Here is a 10,577-nt window from a genome sequence, read left to right on the forward strand (position 1 = left end):
GAATTAAAAGAAAGCGCAATGTAGAATCTCTATTGATATTGCTTTTTAGTCCAGGACTTGTCAATCTGTGTCCAGTAAAATATGGTATAGTTTAGCACCCATTTTGTGTTAACAGTGAGTTTGTGCCGTTATTGTAACCGAGATCTCTCTCCTGTGTTTCTGCCTCTTTCTCTCCATACAGGACCGGCCTGCCATGCAGCTCTACCAGCCAGGCGCTCACAATCGCAAGCGCGTGAGCTCTGCGATGAAAGGTTATGAGCATCCCATGAACCGCTCGCCAGAACACGCGGCGGCGGACCACTGCTACGAGGCCGTCGCCATGGAAACGGGCTCGGAAAAGAGCGGAGACGAGTAGTCCAGTCTGTCTGCTCTGATAAGCCTTTCACAATATTTACGCCTATGAATTATGAAGCCTTTATCTGCTGGTTTTGATTATATAAATGCTTCAAAATTCACAAAAGTGACGTGAGCTGATGAAGACGATCTCATAGAACAAAATGTATAAGAACCCCTGTTTACCACAGAATACATTTTTTCCGTTTATGAAAAAACAAACATGAACTTCTCTATAGGCTTTGACGAGCCATGGCGGAGTTATTAGTGCCTACAAAAAGAGGACATTACTATTGCTCTCTATTGGGCTGCCAGATTGTAGGCTTGTGTGTTACTAAACGGCATGCATGCACAAGGCTCTGGGGTTGATGGAGCTGCACTCGCCGTTGAAATCATTTAAACTTTACAACGATTCTGGGTCAAACCTTTGCGCAAATAATTTCAAAAGGATTTGAAGATTGGGTCACCCATGATTGGGGTAGGAGAGTAACAAAGATCAATCATTCCCAATACATAATGGAAACCTTTTCATCTTATTCTCCTTTGTTGTATTCTGTACATCAGAGAGAATTTTCTCTGGATGCGATTAGATTGTGTTTTGTCAAGCATGATGGGACAGAAGCTAAAGGAAGTTGTTTGTTTCTTGCTTGTGTGTTATTCCCATGTTGTGTCACCCCTGGGTACAATAGCACAGTATGTGCATTTATTATGGATCCCCATTAAGCAGCTACTCTTCCTGGGGTCCGGAAAAATTAAGGCAGTTATACATAAAAAAAAATAGAATACATTTATAACAGGTTTCACAACACACTAAGTGTGTGCCCTCAGGCCCCTACTACACTACCACATATCTACAACACAAAATCCATGTGTATGTGCATGTATAGTGTGTATGTTATTGTGTGTGTGTGCATGTGTCTGTGCCTGTGTGGGTGTTGCTTCACAGTCCCCGCTGTTCCATAAGGTGTATTTCTATCTTTTTAAATCTGATTCTACTGCTTGCATCACACGCAAGCCTACATCAGTTACCTGATGTGGAATAAAGTTCCATGTAGTCATGGCTCTATGTACAAGGGCATAAGGCGAGACCCAAATGCAGACACAGGAGGAAGATGGTAGAGCACCGATATTTATTATAACAAAGGGAGTAGGCAAAGGCATGTCGGGGACAGGCGAGAGTTCATACACCAGGTCAGAGTCCAAACAGTACCAGACGATAGGCAGTCTCGAGGTCAGGCCAGGCAGGGGTTAGAAACCAGGTCCGAGTCCAAAACAGTACAAGGGGATAAGCAGGCCTGTCACAGCCTACTAGGAGTGGTGGGTTGGATTCAGGTGCAGAGAGCAGGGTTCGGTAAATAAAAAACGGTCAACCAATATACAGGGTGCATAAAACAGACCAGCCCAAACGCAGGACCAAACAGTCCGGAGAATACAAACATGAAACCAAAACCAACAGAGTAACAAAAGACAATCCTGCTCAAAACAAGGGCGGGTCAAACTACTACATATAGGGAAGCTAATTAAACCAAAATACACACAGGTGAAACTAATAAGACATAACCAACAGACGAACGAAAAAGGTATCGGTAGCAGCTAGTAGGACAGTGACTACGACCGCCGATCACTGCCCGAACAGGCAGGGGAGCCAACTTCGATGGTCAAGGCTGGTAGTCAGAACAGGCAGAGTGGTCAGGCAGGTGGGTTCGGAGTCAGGACAGGCAAGGGTTGAAACCAGGAGGACTAGCAGCAAACAGACTGGGGGAAAAAAACAGCAAGGAAAAATGCATTTTGGCTTGGTAAACAAGACAAACTGGCACAGAGAGACAGGAAACACAGGGATAAATACACTGGGGATAATAAGCGACACCTGGAGGGGGTGGAGACAATCACAAGGACAGGTGAACCAGATCAGGGTGTTACTCTATGTAGTACTGTGCACCTCTCACAGTCTGTTCTGGACTTGGGGATTGTGAAGTGACAATACCACTCACAAATACAAGTAGTGATGAAGTCAACCTCTTCTCCACTCTGAGCCTGTTGAGATTGACATGCATATATGTTAGCTCTCTGTGTACATTCAAGGGCCAGCCGTGCTGCCCTGTTCTGAGCAAATTGCAATTTTCCTAAGTCCCTCTTTGTGGCACCTGACCACACGACTGAACAGTAGTCCAGGTGCGACAAGACTAGAGCCTGTAGGACCTGCCTTGTTGATAGTGCTGTTAATAAAGCTGCCCAGTGCTTTATGATAGACAGACTTCTCCCCGTCTTAGTGACTGTTGTGTCAGTATGGTTTGACCATGACAGTTTACCATCCAGGGTTACTTCAAGCAGTTTAGTCACCTCAAATTGCTCAATTTACACATTATTCATTACGAGATGTAGTTGAGGTTTAGGGCTTGGTGAATGATTTGTCCCAAATACAATGCTTTTAGTTTTTGAAATATGTAGGACTAACATATCCCTTGCCACCCATTCTCAAACCAACTGCAGCTCTTTAAGTGTTGCAGTCATTTCAGTCGTTGTAGTAGCTGACGTGTATAGTGTTGAGTCATCCGCACACTGGCTTTACTCAAAGCCATGTCTAAGTAAAGAGATTGAAAGAATTACCTCCATTCATGATGTTTATTTGACCCTTAATGTCTCATGACAACAATACATACAAATCTAAAGTGAAGTAATGTAATTAAGAAATAGATAAATATTAAGATTGAGCAATGTCGGCATGGCATTGACTAAAATACAGTAGAATAGAATACAGTTAATACATATGAGATGAGTAAAGCAGTATGTAAACATTATTAAAGTGACTAGTGTTCCAATATCAAAGTGGCTAGTGATTCCAAGTCTATGTATATAGGGTAGCACCCTCTAAGGTGCAGGGTTGAGTAACTGGGTAGAAGCTGGCTAGTGTAACAGTCTAATGGCCTTGAGATAGAAGCTGTTTTTCAGTCTCCCTGTCCCAGCTGCTTTGATGCACCTGTACTGACCTCGCCTTCTGGATGATAGCGGGGTGAACAGGCCGTGGCTCAGATGGTTGATGTCCTTGATGATCTTTTTGGCCTTCCTGTGATATTGAGGTGCTGTAGGTGTCCTGGAGGGCAGGTAGTTTGCCTCTGGTGATGCTTTGGGCAGACAGCACCACCCTCTGCAGAGCCCTGCGGTTGCTGGCGGGGCAGTTGCCATAACAGGCGGGAATACAGCCCGACAGGATGCTCACAATTGTGCATCTGTAAAAGTTTGTGAGGGTTTTAGGGGCCAAGACAAATTTCTTCAGCCTCCTGAGGTTGTAGAGGCGCTGTTGCGCCTTCACCACACTTTCTGTGTAGGTGGACTATTTCGAGTTGTCCGTGATGTGTACGCCAAGGAACTTGAAGCTTCCACCTTCTCCACTGCGGTTCCGTTGATATGGATAGGCTCGTGCTGCCTCTGCTGTTTCCTGAAGTACACAATCAACTCCTTTGTTTTGTTGACGTGGAGGGAGAGGTTATTTTCCTGGCACCAACCTCCCAGGGCCCTCACCTCCCCCCTGTAGGCTGTCTCGTCTTTGTTGGTAATCAAGCCTACTACTGTTATGCCTGATGCAAACTTGATGATTGAGTTGGAGGCGTGTGTGGCCACGCAGTCATGGGTGAATAGGGAGTACAGGAGTGGGCTGAGCACGCATCCTTGTGGGGCCCCAGTGTTGAGGATCAGCAAAATAGAGGTGTTGTTTCTTACCTTCACCACCTGGGGTTGCCACGTCAGGAAGTCCAGGACAGGGCGGTGTTCAGGCCCAGGGTCTCAAGCTTAATGATGAGCTTGGAGGGTACTATGGAGTTGAATGCTGAGCTATAGTCAATGAACAGCATTCTTACATAGGTATTCCTATTGTCATGATGGGACCGAGCAGTGCGATGGCGATTGCATCGTCTGTGGATCTATTGGGGCGGTAAGCAAATTTAAATGGGTCTAGGTTGTCAGGTAGGGTGGAGGTGATGTGATCCTTAGCTAGCCTCTCAAAGCACTTCATGATGACAGAAGTGAGTGCTACGGGGCAATAGTCATTTAGTTCAGTTAACTTTGCTTTCTTGGCTACAGGAACAATGGTGAAAGTGGCGACAGCAGACTGGGATAGGGAGAGATTGAGTATGTCAGCTGGTCTGCGCATGATCTAAGGACGCGTCTGGGGGTGCCGTCTGGGTCGAAAGCCTTGCAAGAATTAAGACATGTCATTGTTTTTATGAGAAGTGTTCCTGAGGCAGCACATTATATGGCGGTTTCCCGGACACAGATGAAGCTTTGTCCTGGACTAAGAAGCTCGGTTAATAGAGAAGCTTTATAGTCCAGGGTTAAGATGAAACTGTCCGGGAAACCGTCCCTATGTGTCTGTCTACTACCTGCCTGTGAGGGAATACCTCCTCATCCACAGAGATCATATTTGATATGCCGTTTTTGTGATTCCATTTGACTGGTTTTTTAAAAAGAAATTCTATAGATTTTACCACAAAGAAAATATACAAAGTAGTGACAATTGTATTTAAGAAATTCTAAATGTATTTTCAGTGTTGGATGTAGAATCTGTAAACCAAATAATTTGTGTGCGTGTGTGTGTTTCAGCATTTAAGTGTGATAGGAGACGGAGAGGAGAATGTTTAGGTTGTCAACAATATGCTTTGTCAATTCTCTTGTATAATGTGACTTACGACAATTCTTACATAATCCTGTTTCTAGATGTCATAGACTGCAGCTATTTGTGGTAGGAAACATAAGGTGACTCGAGCCATCTATTATTAAGCAGTATTTCACACTTGAGCCAAGAAGAACATAACTTTGATATTCATCATAATTTACCACGATGAAAAGAAGGCAAAATAACGTTGCAGGTGCTGAGTTTGATGCTGTTGAAAGTCTCAACGTTTTCTACACTGTTTGCGCGGTTTTCTACCAAATTGTGAACTGTTGGATTCAGCTGTTGCCTGAACTGAGATTGGAAGGAAGTGAAATCAGATTCTTGTTAGCTGTAATAGACACCTTCCTTCTGTTTTTTGTTTGTTTTCATGAAGAGATTTGAAAAATAGTTAAATAAAACTATCAAATAAAGATGTCTGTTTGGAAAAAAAGGATGACCATTACTTTATGGCTAGCAGTACACTTATCTTGAAATTTCTATGAATATCCTCTTCATAATAGGTACATTTTAATGCCTCATGGGCTATGCATACTACTGGCATTATAATGCACAATTTAGGTGCGAAGCTGCTCTGTTAATAAAGCATTTTGAGCAGACAGCAGGTTTAGGAAGCAACGTGTTATAATCCATATTCTGAAATGAAACATTGTTACAAAGTCGTATTCACATTTTATTACTCGAGACATCATTGCCATACAGTGAGCTCCAAAAGTATTGGGACAGTGACACATTTTGGGGATTTGAAATGACAGGTTAAAGTGCAGACTGTCAGCTTTAACTTTAAGGTACACTAAATGGCCAAAAGTATGTGGACAACCCTTCAAATTTGTGGATTTGGCTATTTCAGCCACACCCATTGCTTACAGGTGTATAAAATTGAGCACACCACCATGCAATCTTCATAGACAAACATTGGCAGTAGAATGGCCCATACTGAAGAGCTCAGTGATTTTCGTCATAGGATGCCACCTCTCCAACAAGTCAGTTAATCAAATTTCTGCGCTGCTAGAGCTGCCATGGTCAACCGTAAGTGCTGCTATTGTGAAGTGGAAACATCTATGAGCAACAAAGGCTCAACTTTGAAGTGGTAGGACACAAGCTCACAGAACAGGACTGCTGAGTAATGAAGCGTCTAAAAATAGTCAGTCCTAGGTTGCAACACTCACTGCAGAGTTCCAAACTGCTTCTTGAAATAGGTTTCCATGGCCGAGGATCACCATACGCAATGCCAAGCATCAGCTGGAATGGTGTATAAATTGCTGCCATTAGACTATGGAGGGGTGGAAACGCGTTCTCTGGAGTGATGAATCACGCTTCACCAACTGGTAGTCCGACGGACTAATCTGGGTTTGGCGGATGCCAGGAGAACGCTACCTGCCCCAATGCATAGTGCCAACTGTAAAGTTGGTAGAGGAGGATTAATGATCTGGGGCTGTTTTTAATGGTTTGGGCTAAGCCCCTTAGTTCCAGTAAAGAGAAATCTTAACGCAACAGCATACAATGACATTCTAGACGATTCTGTGCTTCCAAATTTGTGGCAACAGTTTGGGGAAGGCCTTTCTTGTTTCAGCATGACAATGCACTCATGCGTCATTCCTAACTCAGTTGCCAGAGAGGACGGAATCCGCTAAGGGATTTCACCATTAGGCCAATGGTGACTTTAAAACCTTTGGAAGTTTAATGGTTGTGATAAGAGAAAACTCAGGAGAGATCATCAGCATTGTAGTTACTCCACAATAGCAACCTAATTGACAGAGTGAAAAGAAGAAATCCTGTACGGAATACAAATATTCCCAAACATGCATCCTGTTTGCAAACAAGGCACTAAAGTAATACTGCAAAACGTGGCAAAGCAATTCACTTTTTTGTCCTGAACACAAAGTGTTATGTTTGGGGCAAATCCAATACATCACATTACTGGGTACCACTCTCCATATTTTCAATCATAGTGGAAGCTGCATCATGTTATGGGTATGCTTTTAATCATTAAGGACTGGGGAATTTGTAGGATAAAAAGATAAACAGAATGGAGCTAAGCACAGGAAAAACCTAGAGGAAAACCTGGTTCAGTCTGCTTTCCACCAGACACAGTTGTCCAAAAAGTTATAATTTTGACTAATCTGTTTATAGATAATTCTTCCAAGAGTCTTGATGATCTTCCAGGTGCTTTTTGTCAAACCTGAGTCAAGTTTTTGGACCAGATGGGTCCTATTATGTTTGGTCGAAAACCGAACACTGCATTCCACAGTAAGAACCTTATACCAACGGTCAAGCATGGTGATAGTCGTGTGAAGGTTTGAAGATGCTTTGCTTGCATTAATAGAAGGAACAATGAATTCTGCTCCTTATCAGATAATTCTACAGGTGAATGTCAGGCCATCCATCTGTGAGCTGAAGCTGACGGTCAGCTAAGTCATGCAGCAAGATTGTTGAATGGTTAAAAAGCAACAAATTTGAAGTTTTTAAATGACCTAGTCAAAGTCCAGACCTAATCCCAATTGCGGTGTGGAAGGACATGAAACGAGCAGTTCATGCTTGAAAACCCACAAATGTTGCTGAGTTAAAGCAGGTCTGTATACAAAAGTGGGTTTAAATTCCTCCACAGCGATGTTAAGAGACTGATCAACAACTGCGGGATGCCTTTGGTTGGAGTCATTGCAAGGTGGCACAACCAGTTATTGAGTGTAAGGGTGTAATTACTACTTTTTTGTTATTCGTAAACTCAGGTTCCCTTTATCTAATATTAGTTATTGGTTGAAGATCTATCTACATTCAGTATCAAAAATGTGCAAAAATAGAGAAATTCAGAAATGGGGCAAATACTTTTTCTCGGCACTGTATGTAAATGAGATTTCTGTAATACATTTTCAATAAATATGCTAAGAATTGAAAAACATGTTTTCACTTTGTCATTATAGAGCATTGTGTGTAGATGGGTGAGACATTTTTTTATTTAATACATTTTAAATTCAGGCTGTAACACAACAAAATGTAAACTCAGATTTTTTTTCCTTGCATATCTGATACCTTATTTTAAACAATGTCGAAATTGACTACAATTGTAAATAGGATAATTTTTATCATAATGTTGCGCTCATCCAAAACAACATTTTGTAAGTGAGTTCGTCATGACTTATTAGGGTGTCCAATTACAGTGATGTAAAATACTGAGGTAGAAATACTTTAACCTACTACTTAAGTTGTTTTTGGGAGTATCTGTACTTAGGGCTGGGTGGGATACCATATTTTACGATAAACCGGTATTGATGCACAGACCGGTTTGGGTTTTTACTTTACCTTCTATAATGCTATTTGAACGTTTGGTTTGTTAAATGTGTTAGGCCATGTTTAACTTCCATTTTGATAATATACTTCGCTACCTGAGTCAGCTCTCTCCGATCGCTCTCTCCATGCCGCTTTCCACACAGACCTAGCCCTGTCACTTGCGTTCAGTCTGCATGATCAATGCAGACACCTATGTTGTTTTCACTTTGCTTCTAATATAAATCCTCTAGCGTTCTATAATAACACAAAATCGTTACTTTGTGTTTCTTACATCTGCAAACAGCTAGTTTGTTATTTCTTATCAAGTTGGTCCTAAATATTGTTAGCTGGCTAGCTAGCTAGCTACTCTATACAGTGCATTCGGGAAAGTATTCAGACCCATTGACCTTTTTCAACATTTTGTTACATTGCAGCCTTATACTGATGTTGACTAAATAGTTTTTTCCCTTCATCAATCTACGCATAATATCCCATAATGACAAAGCAAAAACAGGTTTTTATATATTTTTTCAAATTGATTCAAATTTGATTCAATTTACTCAGTACTTTGCTGAAACACCTTTGGCAGCGATTACAGCCTCAAGTCTTCTTTGGTATGATGCTATAAGCTTGGCACGTCTGTATTTGAGGAGTTTCTCCCATTCTTCTCTGCAGATCCTCTCAAGTTCTGTCAGGTTGGATGGGGAGCGTCAGTGAACAGCTATTTTCTGGTCTCTCCAGAGATGTTCGATCAGGTTCAAGTACGGACTCTGGCTGGGCCACTCAAGAACATTCAGAGACTTGTCCTGAAGCCACTCCTATGTTGTCTTGGCTGTGTGCTTAGAGTAACTGTCCTGTTGGAAGGTGAACCTTCACCCCAGTCTGAGGTCCTGAGCGCACTGGAGCAGGTTTTCATCAAGAATCTCTCTGTACTTTTCTCTGTTCATCTTTCCCTCGATCCTGACTAGTCTCCCAGTCCCTTTCACTGAAATATATCCCCACAACATGATACTGCCACCACCATGCTTCACCGTAGGGATGGTGCTAGTTTTCCTCCAGACTTGACGCTTGGTATTCAGGCCAAAGAGTTCAATCTAGGTTCATCAGACCAGACAATCTTGTTTCTCATGGTCTGAGAGTCCTTTAGGTGCCTTTTGGAAAACTCCAAACCGGGCTGTCATGTCCTTTTACTGAGGAGTGGCTTCCGTCTGGCCACTCTACCATAAAGGCCTAAATGGTGGAGTGCTGCAGAGATGGGTGTTCTTCTGGAAGATACTCCCATCTCCAGAAAGGAACTCTGGAGCTCTATCAGAGCTACCATCGGGTTCTTCACCTCGCTGACCAAGGTCTACTCCCCTGATCGCTCAATTTTGCCGGGCGGCCAGCTCTAGGAAGAGTCTTGGTGGTTCCAAACTTCTTACATTTTAAGAATGATAGAGGCCACTGTGTTCTTGGGGACCTTCAATGCTGCAGAAATGTTTTGGTATCCTTCCCCAGATCTATGCCTCAGCACAATCCTGTCTCTGAGCTCGACGACAGTTCCTTCAACCTCATGGCTTAGTTTTTGCTCTGATTTGCACTGTCAACTGTGGGACCTTATATAGACAGGTGTGTGCCTTTCTAAACCATGTCCAATCAATTGAATTTACCACAGTTTGACTCCAAACAAGTTGTAGAAACATCAAGGATGATCAATTGAAACAGGATGCACCTGAGCTCAATTTTGAGTCTCATAACAAAGGGTCTGAAAACGTATGTAAATAAGGTATTTCTGCCTTTATTTTTAATACATGTGCAAACATTTCTAAAAGTCTGTTTTCGCTTTGTCATTGTGGGTACTGTGTGTAGATTGATAAGGAATTGCTTTTATTTAATACTTTTTAGAATAAGGCTGTAACTTAAAAAATGTTTGGAAAAAGGGAAGGAGTCTGAATACTTTCCGAATGCACTGTATATTACTTTTATTTCCTCTAAAAGTACAATTGTGAGGAAAATAGTATTGTTTTATACTTCTTATTGTTTAGCTGTGAAGCCCACATTCTGAGTGAGATGTGATATCGCTGGAATGATCCCAGAAATATTTGCTTTGCAGTTTGGAGTCATTTGTGTCATGTCTTGCCATGTCCGAAATGCTCCTCAAGATTGCGTCACTAAACCACACTTCCCTCATGCCTCTCCAATTTTCTTTGAAGTTATACAGACTTCGATATTTTGTTACACTATTGAAACATCTCAGAGAACTGGGAATGCATACTAAAGCAATTTTATGACAATAAAGGGAATAAAGAGTTATGTTGTCAAGTTTGGAATT

At 42.1% G+C, this 10,577-nt stretch overlaps 1 protein-coding gene across 3 annotated transcripts in view; it reads left to right on the forward strand.

The window, feature by feature from the left end:
- Nucleotides 1-8,182, forward strand: part of LOC135547065 (regulator of nonsense transcripts 3A-like) — a 37,764-nt gene extending 29,582 nt beyond the window's left edge. For 2 of the 3 annotated variants that reach the window (XM_064975672.1, XM_064975673.1), the window contains exon 11: nucleotides 182-8,182. In XM_064975672.1, the coding sequence (XP_064831744.1) occupies nucleotides 182-355 (174 nt within the window). In that variant the 3' untranslated portion in view covers nucleotides 356-8,182. The remainder of the gene's footprint in view (nucleotides 1-181) is intronic. The other variant, XM_064975675.1, reaches the window with a different exon arrangement.
- Nucleotides 8,183-10,577: the final 2,395 nt, after the last annotated feature.

The sequence above is a fragment of the Oncorhynchus masou genome, chromosome 10 (assembly GCF_036934945.1).
Source record: "Oncorhynchus masou masou isolate Uvic2021 chromosome 10, UVic_Omas_1.1, whole genome shotgun sequence".
Taxonomy (NCBI): Eukaryota; Metazoa; Chordata; class Actinopteri; order Salmoniformes; family Salmonidae; genus Oncorhynchus; species Oncorhynchus masou.